The 20,126-nt window shown below is 38.4% G+C and overlaps 1 protein-coding gene across 1 annotated transcript in view; it reads right to left on the minus strand.

The window, feature by feature from the left end:
* Positions 1–944: 944 nt before the first annotated feature.
* CEP152 (centrosomal protein 152) overlaps positions 945–20,126 on the minus strand; it is a 28,018-nt gene continuing 8,836 nt past the window's right edge. The window contains exons 10-28 of the mRNA XM_076347811.1: positions 18,944–19,091; positions 17,542–17,633; positions 16,534–16,697; positions 15,742–15,949; positions 14,765–14,878; positions 14,501–14,631; positions 14,186–14,314; positions 13,905–14,040; positions 12,978–13,157; positions 12,163–12,435; positions 11,564–11,695; positions 10,636–11,286; positions 8,836–9,010; positions 7,216–7,395; positions 3,726–3,807; positions 3,531–3,637; positions 2,605–2,761; positions 2,228–2,331; positions 945–1,979 (exon numbers count right to left, since the gene is read on the minus strand). Coding sequence (XP_076203926.1) covers positions 964–1,979; positions 2,228–2,331; positions 2,605–2,761; positions 3,531–3,637; positions 3,726–3,807; positions 7,216–7,395; positions 8,836–9,010; positions 10,636–11,286; positions 11,564–11,695; positions 12,163–12,435; positions 12,978–13,157; positions 13,905–14,040; positions 14,186–14,314; positions 14,501–14,631; positions 14,765–14,878; positions 15,742–15,949; positions 16,534–16,697; positions 17,542–17,633; positions 18,944–19,091 — 4,179 coding nt within the window. The 3' untranslated portion in view covers positions 945–963. The remainder of the gene's footprint in view (positions 1,980–2,227; positions 2,332–2,604; positions 2,762–3,530; positions 3,638–3,725; positions 3,808–7,215; positions 7,396–8,835; positions 9,011–10,635; positions 11,287–11,563; positions 11,696–12,162; positions 12,436–12,977; positions 13,158–13,904; positions 14,041–14,185; positions 14,315–14,500; positions 14,632–14,764; positions 14,879–15,741; positions 15,950–16,533; positions 16,698–17,541; positions 17,634–18,943; positions 19,092–20,126) is intronic.

Here is a 20,126-nt window from a genome sequence, read left to right on the forward strand (position 1 = left end):
TTTGTTCTTCTTCTAGTATCACAGAAAAACAGCAAGCAAAACCTTTCTGTTTACGTCTTCCCTATTAGTGTTGATGTGAATTGCTGGCCCATAACCAGACTATTAATTGCAACAAGTATGATTTAATCACACCCTGTGCGAGCAAGCAGCAAGACGCCTCTTTTCCTCACAGTATCTCTAGAAGTGAAATGCCATCCCAAGGAAAGCAGAAGGTCTAGAAAAAGAGATACATTTCATAATTCTCTTCAAAACGGGAGCAGGCCTTTAAAATGCAAACTTTCTAAGCATCAGGAGGAAGACTACTACATCTTCAACTTACGTTGATAACCTATGCTATTTAAGGAACACCTGCAAAACGTGGTTATTCTAATTTTTACCTTTCTCCTGCCCAGTATGAGCTATTTTCTTGCTGTACCAAAGGGAAGAATACTTGAAATGTGATTTGTTATAATAGTTTAATGAAAAAACGCAAGTATTTTTGCTTTTATTATGGGGACGCACACAGAGGCTTACAGGGGGTCCTTCAAAATGGAAAAGTCAGTTAAAATACTTACTTCAAACAAATCCTAAAACATCTTTCATTGAGCTCTGAAGGAATTTTCATAACCATTTAAAAAGACTACCACAAGTTACAGTAGCTTTGTTTTAGATAAACACTGCACTGCAAGCTAGACTTAATATAAAAATAGATTCTATTTAATAAATTGGTATATAATACACTATAAACAATTATGAAAGTGTTATTACAAAGGTAAATAAAAGTCTGCATTAATATTTCAAGTAACTTCACAGAATTTCTTCACGTAACATTCAAATTGTGTAACATTGATCATGAAATGGACACAGTAGAACAGGTTTTCGCCAATCCTCACACTTTTATTGCAATATCAAGTTATCTTTTTTCCCTTCAAAACGAGGAATTGCTGGTATCGGTTCGAGTTAGGAAGTGGGCTATCAAAACCACTATCTTACTGAAGAGACTGGGGATCCCACATGATTTTTTTCCAAGCATTTGTTGCAGCATTTTCCTACAGTTGAATCTGGCGATACATCGAGTTGTACGACAGCAGAATTTGGTTTGTCAAAGTTGCGGAATGAAGCATGCTCTGGGTGTGTTATCAGGTGGCCTCTACAGTAAACTTTAGTGCTGCTTTTTGTGCTAGGAATCTTGCCATTGCCATTAGAAATGTCTCTCCAAGAAGTAACAACGTTTTCATCTGCGGGGGAAAATGACCTGACGTGGGGAAACTCTTCACAGCATGCAGTCTGTGCTTGCACATTAGTACTGGCTTTTTGTTCAGGATACGAGAGAGGCGTATCGCTACGATCCAGATGCGGGCTTCCATTCACAGAACTCCATTCACTGCAACTTCCTTCATCCCTTTCTGGAGTTTCTTGAGAATCAAATTCCTGAGTTCTTTTAGATTTAGTTTTCCATTTTCCACATGACGGGACACATTTATCATCTTTCAAGACCGTTCTTTCATTCTTGCCCTTAAGCGTATGATAAGCTGGCCCGGAGACGTTATGGCCATTTGTAAAGCTGGGTGCATGCGTATCTCCTAACGCTACTTGAAAAGCAGATGGAAGAGCGTTCTGATGTGCTATATTACTAGCAGCACACAAGAGACCTTTGTCTACATTTACGATGGGGCCATATTTTTCTCTTCTTCCATCTTCATTTGAATATAACTCTGACAGAGCATCTCTTGAAGCACCATCCAGATTTTTAGAATTATTCCCGTTCTGAATATTTGAAGTCACTGTTTCATGAAGCATATGTCGAGTTTCAGTCTGCATTGCATCAAACCGCTGTCTCAAGTCATGCGGTACATGTTTCTGAACAACTTCATCATTAGCTTTTTCAGTAATGCTTTCGCCACATGATTTGCTTTCCATATGGTTTGACCTAGTCTGAAGCATACGATCTCTTTTTGAGTACTCGGCTCCAGGTGGTAGATCAGAATTTAATAACGGAGCTAGGAGAGGAGGGAAGTAAATAGATTAATTGAAGAAAATGTTAATGCTGGAAAAAAACCTAGGTTCTTTTGTTTGTTTGGTTTTTTAAATAAAGAATTGTAAGCATTGTCAAAATAAGCAGCTTATATTTACATTTCCATTAGCAAGCTTATAAATAAATAGTACTTCACTTTCCACCTGCATTTTCATTACTACATGCATTAAATCAATATGATCAAGAAGAGAACAACTGTAGAATCCAACATACCTGAGCGGGTAGATTTGCTTTGGGGAATGTGTCGAAGAGGCGTTTCAAGTCCTTTAGCCATCGTAGCAAGCTTACTGGCAGCATTCATTATTTTCTTTTCAGCTCTGCCAAGAATTGCAGAACATGAAAAAAAAAAATAAAGTTTAAGGATAATTCCTTTTCAGCTCTGCATTTTACTTCAAGGTAACGTTAGCGAGAGTCAAAGAATACTGAAAAGACAGTATGCCAGACTGCGCAGCAGTGACCCCATGCCAATCTGAGCAGACTGGCAAGACTTCAGGTCAGACACTGTTTGCTCCAAGGTGGACAAACACCAGACTAATGTCTACACGCCTCTTTCAAAACCAACAGTAATTTCCAAACATACTTGAACTTACCCTTCATGTTTCCCATTATCAGTAAGAAGTTGTTGAAGGCATGTCAAATAGTATTTGCGCATTTTCCGTGCCGTTTCTTGGCGCTCTCTTAAAACCTCTGCTTTAATCATTTCAGCAGCTCGCTCCTTACTTTCACGGATATAATAAAGCATATCACCTACAAACACACTTCATTAGTACCAGTTTTCCCCCAGAGGGGGGAAAAAGCCAACACCACAAACCGGGATTGTCTAGCAGACCTGGAGCAAGTCAGCAAGGGCCTGGATTTACCTGCCAACATTCCACCCAAATCCTTGTGCCAGATGTTGCCTACTGGATAAACACCACTGAAGACCAGAGCAGGTCAATATGAAGCATCAGACAGGAATTCAGTTGTCCAATTCTGCATCTTCAGTAGCAATAGAAAACACTAGGCACAGGGATTTGGGAGGAATGTTGGCTAGTAAAATGCAGGTCTATGAACTCTTTGATGACAGCGCAGCTGGCGTTTGGGGACCTGCTGCACTCAAGTAAGACCTGGCGCTACACTTAACCCTCTCTCCTCAGCCAGAAGGTTGCCGATTAAGCCAAAAGGCAGGATACAGCACAAGAGAAAAGCAGATTCTCCCTCAGGACAAGTTGCAGGGTAGGTGGATTGTTTGCTGGAGAAACAAGATCAGTTCTCAAAAGACACTTTACCACTTTAAAAGACATAATACAGTGCAACAAAGCAAGGATGGCATAACAAGGCTTCACCCATCGCAATTAATCTTGTCGAAGACTATGGTGACAATTCCATTTCTCACATTCACTCTAGCAAGAAGGAAAAATTTACTTCTCATGCGATTTGGCTGTCAGATTCCTGTGCAAGTTGGCTGAAGGAGGAGGAAGTGACAAAGAAAATTATTTTGCTCTCCTAACTTTTTAGCTAAGACTTTAGTACTTACACTTAATCTTGCTCACAGCTTTAATGTACTGAGCACGCATTTCTTCCAGCCCTTTCACAGAGTCACAGGATGTACAAGGTTTTGAGACGCCTCCCTTTGACAGTGACCTGAAATGCACATAAGTCACACCGCACAAGAAAAGCGGCTTGTATCTTACAAAAAAAAAAAATCAGCTTGTTTAAATTTCTTAAATACCTTGGTGGTGTTCCCAGGTCTTTCAGTTTAGTCTTCATCTCAGAGTTTTCTGCAATTAGAGCTTCTAGAACCTTCTCATTTTCTATAAAAAGAACCATAATTCACTGCACTTCTCTAAATTCAAGTGGACTTCAACAGAAGTTATTACATAAACTGCTGTCTCTGGTGTAAGAGTTCAATGTCACACAGCATCAGCAGCAAATGTACAGCTGTTGCAGTAACAAGCACATAGGAATCGACCACAATACACTTCAGTGAAGCCTGAATATAAAAGTTCTCTCATACAGTAATTAATTAAGTTTAAAGCCTTCATATGCCATTACTAACACTATGCTGGAAGCAAAACTTCAGAGATACCAGGTGTACATGTGGAGAAAGCATGGGGGGGCCGGGGGGGAGAGGGTTGTTTTGACAAACATGTGAAAAGAATTATTAATTTGTGGGTTAGCAATTGTGCCTTCTTTGGGGTGAAGAGATGAAAGACAACTTCATTGTTGTTTTTTTTGTTTTGGGTTTTTTTTAATAACCAAAAGCCAGTATTACAGAGGAAGGCTGGACTTCCATGCTGAACTCTGCTCAATGCTACTAAGCATATAAATATTATAATGAGCCACCACAGAGAATGAGAAGACAGTGGAGCTGAAAAAGCCCAAAGCACAGGACTTCAAGCTGATACTGAAGACTGTTGATCATGGCATACAGATAGTCTACCTGTGGGTCATCTCCTGAAAGTTAAAGAACCTTAAAACCTATTTATGAGCTATGTAATCTAATCTAAGCAAATGATTATTTTTTAAAAAGGGTACAGGTATCTACTGTAACTTGAAGAATTGATGAATAAATTTGGATAGACCCATAAAAATCAATAGTTGATTACTAGCTCTCCTATTTTAGGAAAGAAAACCAACATGAATTGAACACCTACACTCAATGCTGGAGATACCTCAACTTCTGTGGCTGGGTGCAGTGTTCACATGAACCATGGCCTAAGGAAAACAAAGACTGTCACCACACAACAGAGGGCATGTCTTAAAGACAAGTCTTCCTTCCAGAAGAATCAAGGCTTTCATGGGTAGAATATGAGGACCTGAGCCCAGGGAAAGACACAGACAAGTTTGGCTTTCTCCCTTCTCTAGGATGATTCGCAGAAAAGCAAGAAGCAAGCAGCCATCCTGGAATACAGAAAGAAGGAATTCATGGCCTTCAGAGATCCTCATTTGTGGTCCAGATGTCCTATTATCCATCAGTCTTTCCTCCAGTCCCCAAGGAAGTTTACATGCTATATGGTTGTCGACAAAAGAGCACAGAAATAATATTACGCAAATCTGTGCAACTTGCCCACCTGGCCTTGCTCACACATCTGCAAGCTGGCAAAAACCTTTCCCTTACAAACATACAGCATTTCACTCATCCCCACTGAGCACAAGATTTATTAGAGCAGGCAACTGAGACTTTTCATTAAAAAAAAAAAAAGGGGGGGGGAAAACACACTCCACACAACACACCCAAACCACAGCCTTTGGCAAGTAAGTCACTTGGTATAATGTACTACCTCGCATCTGCTTTCTCCAAGCTGACCATTTGCCAAACCTGCTTACAGTGGCCACAGTGACCTTTCACCAAGGCATGCTCAAACAATTCTACAGAGTTACTGACCCTCAGGATGCAGCTTGAGACCTCTCCTGAACCAGGACCTTCAGCAAGTCCAATTCCTGCCATGCTCTAAGGAGAGTCTAGAAAAAAAAATGCCCTGAACACTACTGTGTACAGCTTCAACTGATTAAAACACTGCAGGGAGAATGATCCTCTTATTCAATCACCAACATGTTTTCCTTCAGAGAAAACATCATTCTCTTTGTTCTGCTCCTTAAAACAGAGACCTCTACTGACTTCAATATAAGGGGATAGAGTTCCTCAGATACCAACCGAATGGGAACTGTGCCCCATATAGTACATTATGCTCAAGTAGGAAAGAAAAAGTTCTTGAGCACAGGAACGAAGCAGAGCAGGCATTCCTCCTACAAATCCTCTCAGAAATAAGCCTAGACAAAAGGAATTCTTGTTGCTATCAGAGACAGATGAATCAATATGACTTCCTCCGAGTGAAAAGCCTACATGCAAGGCTCACAGAAAGAGACCCAACCACAGGAGTAGTTACAGGTACGGCAAAGGGGTTTGATACGCCAAAGACTTTTCATCCTCGTTAGCCCAGATTTTACTATGGCCAGAGACTTCTACCAAGTTAAATAAAGTAATAAAGGATGGAGTCTATTATCCTGAAAGGATGACAGATGTACATGATGCAATAGCATCCACAATAAACACAGGTATCGATACCAAGTCAGATAATATTGCAATTGACTAAACTGATGGCCAAGTGTCAGGGAGATTTCACCACCAGGCACTATCAGCCTGTCCACAGAAGGTGATACAGATATTGAGAATGCCAGAAATAAGATGTTGGACAGCAAAGAGAAGGCAATCACAACAACACAACACTACCCCACAGCCAGTGGGGGGTGTATTAAACAAGAGTACTGGATAACACCACTACTGAATCAGAAGCAGTCTCCTACAATAGAGGAACCTCAAGCAAGTTACTTTGCACCATCTTTTTCCATCAGAAATAGCTTCAGAAAAGCCTTATTTCCATACTACAGGCAGAAGCCTTCCTTTCAGTGACTCTTCCAAAAACAGAGTGGATATTTTATATGTATCATTGGTAGAGACAGTCATCACATAGGAAAGAAACACTTAAGAACTAGAGACCTTTTCTCAGTCATCTGTCCTGTATTTCTCATTTCAAAGTGACAAAGGAAAAAGAACATCTTGATTTAAAAGGCAAAGAGACTAAGTAAAACCTACTTAAAACCTACTTTAAGGCTTACAAAAAAAAAAGAAAGAAAATAAGAAGAACTACAGCTTCAAGCTATTAACAACTGCAGGAAGGTACAAGAAAACTGTGGTCAATGGCTTACTACTACTGGTGCCTAGAGGAACCAAGTAACATTTGGGGCCACTCTGCTCCTTATACTCCCACTATGGGGGGACTAGTATGTGCACAGTAGCAGTACAGCCCCAAAGGAGACAGCTAAAGGCCTCCCTGACTCACATTTATAAGCATATGTGTCTATGTGCACACACGTGCATTATCTGTATAATCCTCATGGGCAATGGGATCCACATGTACACATATTCAAAGAACATATGCCACGTGTTCTGTTTTCCGCTATTCTTTTCCTGATACACACGAAAGAGTACTAAAATGGTAAGTAATGTTGAAAGCCAAGAGGGTAGGGGGGTTTCTTGGAGGCAGGGAGGTCAGTTTGTGGGTTTTTTTCTTGTGGAGGGTTTGGTTGGTTGGTTTTTTAAGTATGCACACACCCCCATTCCATCCACTGAAAACTAAGTGACACAACAGATGAAAGACTCATGCAGCCAGCAAAGCAGAGCCATTCAAAATTGTCTTTAGGTGACTAACAATCCTAACCTTGGATTTGCTCTGACTTAGCTTCATGTTCCTTCACAGCAAGCTGAAGGTGTTTGCGGGCTATCTCCAGCTCTCTTCTCAAGTCCTGGCACACAGTATCTCTTTTTTCAAGCTCCTGGCAGCAGTGTTCACAGCAAAAATCTTCCTGAAATCCAGGGTTCCTTTTTGTACATTTCTGAGCTGCAACAGTAATTGCTAAGAGTTATACATCAACCATGGGACCGAAAAAAGAATCAAGCCCAACCTTACTATTGCCAGTGCTCTACTTAGTCTTTTTCTTGCTGGAAAGCATATAACACATCAGTCTAATTAAAATAATCACAAGAGGCTGGAACCCTGTTATAGAAGGTGCAGAAGCATCTATCAAGTCTTCGAGTCCTCACAGCCTCAATACAACTCCCATCAGTGATGATCTGAGTCTTCAGTCAGCAATGAGAGACTTGTAGGTTGAATTGTTTTAAAACAAAACAAAAACAAAAAACAACCACCAAACAAAAAAACAGCCAAGCAGGGCCTTTTGGAGTCAGCTGGGGGAGATTCTCCCAGCTGGGAAGCCTCACACCCGACTGAGTCTAGTTAAGAAATTCACAAAGACTGGGCTACTTCTAGGACAGCAACGGCTGCTCTCTATAGCCAGGACAGGGAGCTCTGGAGACAGAAGAGCTACACTGCTTGTATTGTTTTGTGTTTTATAGATGGTTTGTTATTTTGGTGTTGAAGGAATTCAAGCCACACTATAGGCATAAAGCCAAAGACTCTCTTGGGTTCTCTTGCTTTATGTTTTTCAGTTGCATAAGAACTTAAACTAAACAGAAAGCCCCAGAGAGATTTCTGTGCCTCCCATGAAGTTTTTCCCCAGCTACACTGTCTCCAGCTTTGCCGTAGTACACATGACAGCTTTGGGAAGAGCTACAACGCTATATACTGGGGGCAGAAGGGGGCACAGGGGGGAAGGAAGTTGGGGGGGGGGAAGGGGGGGAAGAGAAACATCACCTGGGGATTCACATTTTTTCAACTACATTCTTGATCAAAAGAATCGGAAAAAACTACCATGTCAGGCAAAGTATGATTCTTGACACAACAATATCTTTTACATGAACGTAGAATTCCTTGTCCTGTCTAGTGTCAAAAGCAAGTAGCACGATTCGATCTTCAAAGCTCCAATTTAGTATTACCCATTTACAAGACATAGTTTAGACCACACCCTGCTTATCATAATCAACACTGGCTTGCTTATGAGCTGTTATACACCAGAGGTATTTGTGTTCATGTCCACAACCCCCAAAGAGTATTTACATCTGCAGCTATTTCTTTACTTCTGAAGAATGGCTTTAAAAAGCAGAAAGCTACTAGCATTTAATAACATTAAACCTCAAAGCCTGGCATTAAATCAGTGAGCTGGAGACCAGTATCATTTGTTGCACGGTTTGTGACTTTAATGTTGCATTAGCTTGTACTATGTTAAACCACCTTACAATCAGAACCGCATCTTCCCCTCTCACCCAAATATTCACTAACTTTGCATTAGAGTCATCAGTAAGACATTGACTATTAAAGACTGCTACAAACAAGCTTAATTTGATGATACACAATTTGCCAAATTAAAAACAAACACAATACCTTTGTCTGTTCCAGTTTCCTGCAAGGGTGGCTGTCGTCTTAGCCTCCTTTGTGCTTCTGCTTGGTGTCCAACGTTGTACACAGGAGGTGTTGCCATGTCCCCAGTTTCTCCTTCACCACATTGCAGGCAAGTGTATGCTTCTTTATTTGCATTAGTCAGTAGCTCTTCATATTTCTGTAATTGAAAAAACACTTCCTGAAAACCCAACACATAGCAAAAAGTGTTCCGCACTATCTTAAAGTAGATAAATGTCACGCATAAAAACAAGCAACCCTGGCCACCAAGTAGCTTTAGTAATTGTAATGCAGATGCTTTAAACCTACAATAGAACTGCAGATTGCAGCTTGAATCAGGAGGAAAACGTGTATTCTAGCACACAGAAGTTTTACCTGGCATAATTCAGTGCAACAGCAGTACCTGGCTATCTTAAGTACTATTTTGGAAACGTCAGTAGCCCTTAACATTGCAGAACTATACAGTGTCTTTGAATAGTTGAAGCTAACTTGTTTTTTTAAAAGGCATATCCAGCAGAAAAAGGGGTTGGACCCATTTAGAGTTTCGCCACAAATATGGGTAGTAAAGGGACAGGAAAGCCATCTAGAAAAATGTAACTCCTTTGTTTATTGTTACTACGGTAGGATAAGAGAAGACATTACTAAGAAATTACAAAGACTTCACTGGATAAGGCTGTTGAAGCCAACCAATGTTTTGAAGTTCAAAGACATATTAAAAACAGTTTACCAAGAGACATTCATATCTATTACAGAAGATGCATCAGGCATAGGAAAAAACTTTCTGATTTTCTTTACCATAGTGAAAATAACTCATGACAAGAAGACTTTAAAGGTCCACTTTCTGAAGAGAAACATATTACCACTAAAAAACTGGGTAATATTGTAATGAGAAATCACTTCATACTCATTTCCCCCCATCCTGCCCTTTCTTGAAAAACAAGACAGTTTCCTTCTCTGCCCTATTCTTGGCTAAATCCCCAGCAGCTGAATGCTGGGTGGCAATGGCATTTCCAGTGGGATGCTCCCCATAATCAAAAACTTACTACAAGCGTTAAGTATTTCAAAAGGAGGAATCTGCCAAAACAACAGAAACAGAAGCTTTTGGACAGAATTCTACTTAGCCCCAAATTCCTCTAGAAGAGGGTGTCTTTCCTCATTTGGGCAGGCACATTGAAAAGATTTCCTAGAGCCACAATAAAGTTAAGCAAGACTATTATTCCCAAGATAGATCAGTTTGTCAGTTATTCAGTTCTACTACAAATAATCTGCAAAAAGGATTTACTGTTTTCATCTTTATTTGTATCAGAAGGGGGAAGAAAAAGAGTAACATAATCAATGATCCCTATCCAATCACCATTACAAACTGCTAAATTTCTCAAAAAAAAAACCGAACCCAGCAGCTATGCAAAAACCTAAGATGGGCCTCAATGACAGAACCCATCTAAGAGGTCACAAGGAGCCTTCAACAGGCTCCCAGACTTAAGATGGTGGATTCTTCTCCTTAATTTATGAATCTTGGCATTAAAAAGTGACACTCCTAACCCGGCTTTCTCTTCTTTAAAGATTGAGGGTGTCAAAGCTACACCCACCCTTTCCCTTTTCACTTGCTAATGGCAGATTTATCCCTCTTTTACAGTTTTAAAGGACTGTTGTTATCAATGAACTCAAACGTTGGATTCTCCGATTCTCAGGATTACATGGATATTTTATATCGGGAGAAAACAAGTAAGAGTGACTTCTCAAATCCCTTTTCTGGTTGACAGTTATAATTTACAGAAATATTACCTCTTTCCATTCTCTCTCTTTCTTTTCCAGAATTGTGTAAACTGTGGTTCTGTAGGCCTTTTGTAAGCAAGCCTTCAGTTTGTCTTTGCATCGATGGCTTAATTGAACATGAGCGTCAAAACACTTATCCGTCCAAGAATGCTTACTATGTGTGCACTTGACTAGTTCTTCATGGATTTCACTCAACAAGTACTCAAGCTCAACCAGAGTCTTCTCTTCGTACCGATTAACTTCATCCTGCAGCCTCTTTGTTTCCTGAGCCTCCCATTCTCGCTGCTTTTGGTCTAGTAACATCTTTATTTCTGCCTCTTTCTGAATGGAGAGATCATTCTTCTGCTTTGCAAGATCCTCCTTTGCTGTTGCAAGTACCTCTTTAATTCTGTTTCTGTGATCATCTAAGAACGATCGGTAGTCTCTCTCATTTTGTCCTTGTATCTGCAGGATTTCTTCTTGCTTTTCTTTGTTCCACTGAGCACGGGCTTTTGCTAGTTCTGCTTTGATAGCTGCAGGGATTTCTTCTTTCTTTAGCTCCAATTCCTTCTTGAGAGAAATTACCTTTTCTTCAAGTTCTTTCATTCTTGGACCAGATTTCTCTGTATGTTCATGTTCTTTCTTCCATTTCTCTTCAGCAGCTGAGAGAACTAGGGCTAACTGGTAAATATAACACAGTCATTAAAGATATATACATATATTTATATATACATAAAACATAACCCTGGGTCATTATCAATCTATTGGAGATGATTTTCAAATTATTTAATAAAAATATAATCCTACATAGGCAAAAAAATGGATCAGAGCCAGAATACACTAGAAACATCTTTCCTTAATGATTCCCCGCCTATGTCTGCATTCATTCCTCAGGAATATATGGGATTTGGAAGACTGAACTGTTTATCAATACACATACACAAGTGTTTTGGGCTACCTGCTTTGCTGCAGTCTCTTTGTGTTCTTTTTCCCATTTTTCTTGTTCTATCTTTAGATTTACTTTGTACTCTTTGAGGTCTGTTAATTCTTGCAGCCACCTGGCTCGAGCTTGGGTTAAAGCTGCATCTACCTATAAGCAGATAAAAAACCTACTTCAGTCACCACCACCGAATACATTTTTATTATTACTTTCATGTAGCAGTGAAAGAACAGACTTCAGTTTGGATTGCCCATGTTTATAGAAATTAAGAGAATCAGACCCGCAGCATCTGTTCATTTCTTGATGCAAGAAATGATACCAAGATGTTGAATATTATTTTTTTCTTAACAAAATGGTATAAACTCTAAGCCAGTTTTGCTCAGTTGTGTTCAAAACTCCTGCAAAACTTGTCCAACTATGTGAAAAATTAACAGCTAGAAAAAACAAGCTACATGCTACAGCTTCTTCAGAACTTTTTTTTTTAAATATATTTCTAATATAGCAAATACCAACTACTGAGCAGAAAGTTAGTGGAAGAGAACACTTTTTTTTTTTAATGACTTAGTTGCACATGGCAGTTTCACATGCTCCAGGCAGACAGAACAATTATTTGTTACCTGGCTGGCAAGATTTTTACGGTATTTATTTTCCAGTTCTATTTCAAATTCTTTTAAGGCCTCTTCAGAGGCCATACTTTCTTTCAGAGCCTTCTGGATCTGCAGCCTCTGATCTTCAACAATCCCTTCTAACTCTTTAGCTGAAGCTTCATCCACAACTGTTACTCGGTCAGTTTGGCTGCTGCAGTCATTACATTCAGCGACAGTTCTTCTCGTTTCTTCCAGCCTACTTTGCCATTCTCTTTCTATTTTTGCAAAGACTTGTTCTTTATTCTAAGGAAAAAAAATATTTTTAAAGAAAAATCTCCCCAGTGTCCAAATAACTAGAATTTCACTGGTATTTAACAAAAAAGCCACTGTTTACACCAATAATCTTCCTTCCCTAACAGGAGAAGAGCAAAACCACGCTCAGAGAGCGGAGAGTTTGGTAAAGAATGAGTTGGTTTTTCTTCCTTATCACAGCATTCTTCTATGGGATAGGATACACAGAGGCCTTTTATATGATAGCTGAATGAAACAATAGAAAGCGTAACCACTCGCCCAGGGATCAGGGTGGAAAACTCCAGCATATTACCAACTGTGACATTCAGGACAGTCTGCATATTACTTTGCAGGGTCTAGGAGGTTTTTTCCAAAGTCTTAAGCATGTGTAATACCTACTGACTCCTTTAGAGGCTCCTAAAATGACAGGTCCTTGAAAGCCACTTCAAATGGCAGAATAACAGCACATAAGTCTATCTACATAGAAAAGTTCTTCTGAAAATAAACAAACCAACAAAAAAAAAAATTGAAACCCCCTGGTCTAAGTTCCACACCTCTTTTAATTCCTTCTCCCAGTGAGTTTTGGCTAATGCAACTTCCTCTTCAACCTGCTGTTCTTTTTCTTCCAGCCACTGCTTCTTTGCTGCTATCATAGAACTGCTGTGTTTCTCTTCAAGCTCAGTCCTCAGAAGGTTAAGAGAGTTTTCTTTTTCTTCTAGCAGCTGTTTCTTGAGCTAGGGAAAAAAAAATAAAATTAAAGTATTCTCCAAGGCATAGCGAACTGCTCTGGTACAAAGTGATGGGAATGCATCAGACATGATTAATTCTCTAGAGCCTGTGCACTGATCTTACTGATGACACCTGGACAAGACATTCTGCTCTCAAAAGGAGCTGTTTTAAGGTGTGATATCAGAGGTTATTATAGGCTATTGCTCTAAAATAAGTTTTCTTATCAAGCATCTTTATTCCCAGCATACTTCGAGCTGCACCACTTTACTGTACTTGCTTAGCAAGACAGTTGACCTAGTTTAGTCATTTCACACTGATATCTTCAAGAAAAGCAAAGCTTTTAATCAATATAGCAGTCTGAATTCATTATTACCTAAAAAACCACAGTATTTTCAGATCAGTTTTATATAGGGAGAAGAAAACTTGTATTGTCAGTCAGGTTTTTGGAAAATGTCTCATGAATGTAAAACCTCACACTGCCGACTGAACAGTCCTCAAGAGTCAAAATTATGAAAGTCGACTATGTGAAAATGAATAGCTACTGGAAAGGGTTACTTCTACAATATCATAAACCCCAGGAGACATCAGCAGGTTAATTTAACAACCAATAAGTCACATGTATTAATTTTCTGATATAACTGCATCTCTTCCAAGTATCTTCCCCAAACAACTACAAAGTTAAATACACTTACGGATATTACATCTTAAAAACAGTCTGAAATGATATGGTTTACAGGTATTTCCATTAGTACCTTCTCTTCCTTCAGCTGCTGCTCTTGCTCAAATTTCTGCCTTAAAGTAGCTTCCAAGGTGTCCTTCTCCCCACAGACTCCGATGTAACATTCCTTCACTGCAGTCATCTCTCTGTTCAGCTCCTCTATGTTAGCCCTTCACAGGACAGATTATTTATTATCAGTTAGTCCTTACACTCATAGGGCAGCAAGTCTGTTTTAAAAAAAGTGTAACTAGCACTGAGGGCCAGACAGGAAATGTGAAAGTTTCAGTAAAAGTGGAAAAAAATGGTAAGTCTTACTTTAACTGCGAGATTGTCTCTTCGTAAGTTTGAAGAAGCTGCTGTTTTTCTGCAGCATACCTCTCCAGCAGGCCTTTCTCAAAATGTGCTTTTGTGTCCTCATGATGTTGCTGATAAGTTCTTTCACACCTACGATTTCAAGAAAGGAAAAAAACTACCTAATTTTTTTTCCCCTTTTAAACAGGGTTCAACTTTTCCTTAACTAAGAAACTAGCTTTCTAATGCTGACCTCCCCTTGTACCAGATAGCTGGTACAAGATTATACAGGCAGGCTAAAAGTTCACAAATGGAACTAAACGGAGTTAACAGACTTACCTGTCAATGGCTTCTTGTTTATCCTGATCAAAATCCTGAACCATCTTTCTCATCTGACAACAGAGATCTTGATTTAATCTTTTCAGTTTTTCCTCATTTTCCTTCAGTTCTTCAATAGTCAAAGTATGGTTCTGGACAAACAAGGGTCAAGTAATAGGTGGGTTGTAAAAACCTTTTCTAATTGCAGGTTTTAGCACAAGGGGTTTTTTGGGGGGGGTGGTGGGGGGGGTGGTGGTGTAGAGATAAGCAGCATCTCTGTCTCACCTCAGCTTCTTGCAGCAAAGTTTCATTAGCCTTTCTGAGTCTCAGAACTTCTTCCTTAAGATTATCAGAAACCGAAGGACTGGCCACCAAAGTATCATTCAGGTTTGTGACAAGCTAAAAATAAACAAAATTAAGATGATATCTTTCAAGATATACATGATTTAGAAGTTGATGCTGTAAAAAAGTTAAAACTGTCCAATAAAAATTTTACTTGGAAAAAATTAAAAAAACCCAAAGGAAATTATTGCAGTGCAAGATATAACAGTATCACTGTTATTCTAGATGAATTCTTGAAACTCATAGCATCACTAAGGTTTAAAGAAGCACACACTCAACATTGTGTCTACAAGCTGAATGACTACTATCATCCAACAGAGAGCACACTTCTCAAGCATATTATATTCCTATCCCACATCCAGGTCATAACATATATATTACAAGAGCAGATGTTACAAGTCTGATCAATTTATAGAGGGACGTTAATAATGGGGTGAAGAGAGATGCAATATCAAAGGGATTCCTTGTTGATCAAATTACATAGTGAAGGCCCTCTGAAGGCAATCTGTTTAATGTTCCCTTTGTATAACCTAATGATACTATCAGCTTTCTCAGAGAAATTACAAGGTCTTTTTGGCTAAAGAAAACCGACTTTCTCCAATGAAATTCAGTTCTGAAAAAAGCAGAGTGGCCATTAAGTGCTATCAAGCAAGTAAGCCATCATATTAGAACTCACCTAATAAGGCATACGCTGCCCAAGTTCTGGTATTCAGTTTGTTTCTTTTTCACCAAAGATACAAAACAAGGTATCATCCAAATAAGAATACTTTCCTTAAGATCAAAGACAGATTTTCTTAGTTGCTATGAATACTCAGCTGTCAGTAAATTCTTTGGTCCGTTTTCGTAACAAGTTTAAATGTTGGTTTGGTTCACTAAAATCCAGTGCATCTTTACATTTAAGAAAGTGTAAAAGAACAAACCTCTGACTCTTTTGATGCTTTTTCTGCTTTCAATAACTGCTTGTATTCCTCTAATGTCTTCTGGCAATCTTTAAGATCATTTTGTAATTGAGTAATCTGTTTTCTCTTCATTTTATTACTGCTCAATAAACGTTCCAGCTCAGCTTTTAATTCTACAATAATTTCATCTTTAGAGAGCTCTTTATCCATGTCTCTGTTCTGCATTGCACTATTAGGGAAGACATAACCAGTTCAGTATTTAAAAGAAAAAAGCCATTTATCTGAAAGGTAGTGGTAGCAAAGAGAAGAGCAACTAATGCTACCAGAAATACAGATGTCCAAGAGGTAACAGTAAAAAGAATGAGAGAACATGAATATAAAAGCCATACGCTTTTTCATCAAGTTGCAGTTAACGTACAGAAAACTTGTTTATTCAGCTGTTTCCCCAAAAAAGTCATTCTCATGTGATGTATTTTGAGACAACTCAATTGGTTGTTTTAAAAGACAGCTTTAGCATTAAGTAACTATGTGGAATCTTTGAGCAAAAAGGTATTCATGCATATAATCCATACAATCCAAGGAACAGCAACACAGTCCCTATAAAATCAGAAGATTTATTAAGCAGCAATTAGGCATCCAATTTATGGTATTAGTGCAGTTTCCTGTTTCCCAGATTCCCTGGCAATACAAGCAGTATTTCAAACATCTAAAAAAAAAAAAAGTATGTTGATCCAGTAAGACCATCTTTTACACATCACTTGTATAATTTCTTGAGGATTTTAGATTTTTCTTTCAACAAGAATCACTCAATACCTGCAGAACCTTGGTTTCTTCCCAGTGATTTTTTTAATTCCCAAATCTACATAGGAATCAGCCAGGTTCGTATGCAGCTCTCCACCTGCATCACTCAAAAATACTCCAAGCTTGGCAGCAGATTCATACAAAGCTATTTCTTCCTTCAGTTCCATTAATTCTTCCTTAAAGGAAGAGACAAAAAAATTACACTGAGCAGAGACACTCCAAGCAAACACATCAGGCCCATGATAACTCTTCCAAAGAAACCAAACAGAAAGAATAGCTCTGTGTAAGTATAGTTGTATTTAGCTGTATTTACTTGAATCATCTAGCATCAGTTTTATTTATTTATACTATCATTTTTGATACCTCTAGCAAAGCATATGTTAAAACTACAAATTAGTTAGGGAATATTTTCTGTTGCTCAGTATATTCTACTGTTCTTATTACAGTTCATATATGAAGTTAAGTATTATTTCTTGTGCTCTTACTTCTTTCCTGCTGCCCTTGTATAGTAAAATGAATGACAACAGAAAAGCACATAACTGGAAAAACAGCCTATTACTCTAGTACTTATTAGGATTCATAATTTCCAAGATGATAGATTTACGTCAAATATATGAACTGAACTGGAAACACAGATTTCCACTCATATTTTACAGAGGACTCTAGCATTCCCTTTTGCTGGCAAAAGATAAATTTCAGAACATAATATCTCCAACTGCCCCTATAGCCTAATTAAGTTATGAGATTCCCAGCACATAGAATTTACATTCTTCTTTTTCCATAAGCAGGTTAGATAGATGTATGGTATCAGATTTGTGCTGATACATATGCCCCACTGTGTTTTAATTTAAAAAAAGTCCAACATGCAACACTGGGATATGAAGTAGTAGGTAGTCCTTTACTGAAAGGAGACGTGCTTGTTTCCCCAACAAATAAAGAGTTTCAACTACCAACCTCTTAGCAATAATGCCCGCCCCCCTAAAAATCAAAACAGTAACATATTTAGTAAAATTAATTAACCTGCAAAGCCTTGTTCATGTTATTGCTTATCATGTGTGCAGACTGAGCTTGTTGCAATTGAAACCGTAACTGATTTGTCTCCTGCATCGAGCCTATTGCAGGACAGAAAAGGGAGAGAAAGAGCAAGTCATAAATACGCAAGAAAGACCATGCAATCTGAAAAAAGATCACTTAAAAATAGCGATGTTGATTCTGGTAATAGGCATTACTCTGTTTCTATTTCCTTGAGCTCACTAATAGAAAATACAAATAATGAAGGCAAGAATATTTCTGCCTGAATTGGGCAGGTGAAGGTTACTACAGGTCTCCAATTTAAAGCGCAGTTTGTTTTAAAATTTGGGAACTACAGTAGCTTTATTTTTTTCAGAATTTTTAATAGTAGCTTTAAAATAAATACCATGAGGAAGAAGACGTGCCAAATGTTTGCTTTCCTTGTAGCTCACCAGAAGCAAAAAACGACATTGTGTGATTGTGCCAGAAGTTCAGCAGGAACAGGACCACCTTGGAAAACAGGCCACCTTCCCCTCCCCCCCAGGTGAAAAATTTAGCTTTATCAGTTTGCCAATTTGTTACTGCTTTAAGGCACTTGATGAATATAGCACAGAAAAATCATGGCATTTCTTCAATTGGCAGTTGCATTCTTTTTAAATATCCTATCACATTTATAATTACTTATTTACTACATAATACCGATCCAATAAGGTTTTTCTCCTTCTCTATCCTGATATTTAGGCTCTCTCTAGAGACATTTTTCTTCCAGACTACAACAGTTCTTAAACAGAACATCCTCTTAAATTAGGATCCAGGAAGACAGATAATTTCCATTTAGTTAAGACGTTTGGATTCTACGAAAAGACATACATTACTATTAAAAGACTTCAGTGTGTAAAGGTAGGCACAAGTCAAATACACAAAGAGCAGAATATTTCATGTGCTATTCCTACTGATAGAAGTTTCCAAGAACCAGCCTCCAGCCACAAAACCAGTTATTTTCTTGTAGTGATTTGAATTTAGAATGGCAATTCAAGTCAAATGCCTAATACAAAAATAAGTAGCTTGCTCTCAAAGGCTGTTATTTAGTCCAAAACTAAGTTTACACATATGCAGCACAAAATACACATACAAATAGTTTAATTGCTGCTGTTTGAGATTTTGGTGGGGTTTTTTGGTTTGGGGGGGGAGGGGGGTGATTTTTATTTTATTTTTATTGTTTTTTACACTTCAGTTTAGCCTTAACTAAACTTCATTTATGTCTGACTAATGCACTGCACAGGAAGTGGTCTAGTACACATTTAGCTTGATGTTGATTCCATTTCAATAGGAACATAGATGTGCAATTTCACACTTCAAAAAAATGGAGCCATTTCTGCAAGGAAAGGTAAGGTATGAGTAAAAGGCTGACCTGTTTGCAGTAAATTTGCACATTGCTTTTGGCTTTCTTCTAGGCTTCTTGTCAGTCGATTTATTATTTCAGTTTTTTCGCATTTGGTTTCTTCCAGCATTTTTTCAAGTTGCTTAACATGCTCTCCTAGATTTTTGCAGAGCTCTTTCTAGGAAGAGAGATTATTTTTACTCATGTTACAAACATCTAGCCATCTAGGACAATTTCGGATATAGAAAGAGTCAACACATATAAGGCACAGGAGAAAAAGAATCAGATACCTAAAGGGGCAGAGGCCAGCTAAATCAATCACAGATCAAATGCTATCCTTGGCTGACAGGTCATCTCTTACAGCAAAGTTAAGTTTTCACTAGGAGACAGTAAGTATACTCATATATAAACATACATGGATGTGAACCATTTTGTATTTCCTAGAGCAGTTTTCAGCATGTCAGATTATCCCCTGTAATTAATCACATACAGTTAGCCTACTGCAGAAAAATCAAACCTTCACGTTATGTATATTAAGGCTGAGCTTAACTCAATTTAGTTAATCTTAACTGAGCTTAAGCCAAGCTAGCACATTGCAATGCTCTGTAAAAGAGGAACTGTAGGTTTTTTTTCATGATATACAAAGTAGACCTTCATACGGCATTGCTTAGTTACCTACACAGACCTGGGAAGCACAGTACCTCATCTTTACGCCTTTTGACTTTCCCATTTTCCCTCAAAAACAGGAGATCTCTCTCTAAATACTCCAAACATACTACCATAAAAACCTTTTTTTTTTGCAGTAGAGACAAAGCTGTGTAAGCTTTGTTGTGATACTAATAGAAATTTAGCAGTACATTCTTGTTTACAAGCAAGTGCTAGTTACCTTTTCAAACATACAACCCATTTATTTTTATGCATATTTATGTTGAGACAAGAATTACAGACCTAGAATTAAAAAAATTTAATTCTATTTCTTTTATGTGAAAGAAGAGGACAATTTATTAAGGCCTGCCTAGACTACATTGCTTGAATATTTCTAATAGTGTAATGGACTCTTATTACATGTCAGGTAGAGTAATTTTAATAAGCCCTATAACCATACAACACAATCCATATCAAACTCCATCTTAAAGCCAGCCTTTCCCCCCCCGCCTCCTTTTAAGTCTGTACTTCTAAAATAAAGTGACCCTTCAGTGGTTGGGAGTCCTTG

Source organism: Aptenodytes patagonicus, chromosome 10 (assembly GCF_965638725.1).
Source record: "Aptenodytes patagonicus chromosome 10, bAptPat1.pri.cur, whole genome shotgun sequence".
NCBI lineage: Eukaryota > Metazoa > Chordata > Aves > Sphenisciformes > Spheniscidae > Aptenodytes > Aptenodytes patagonicus.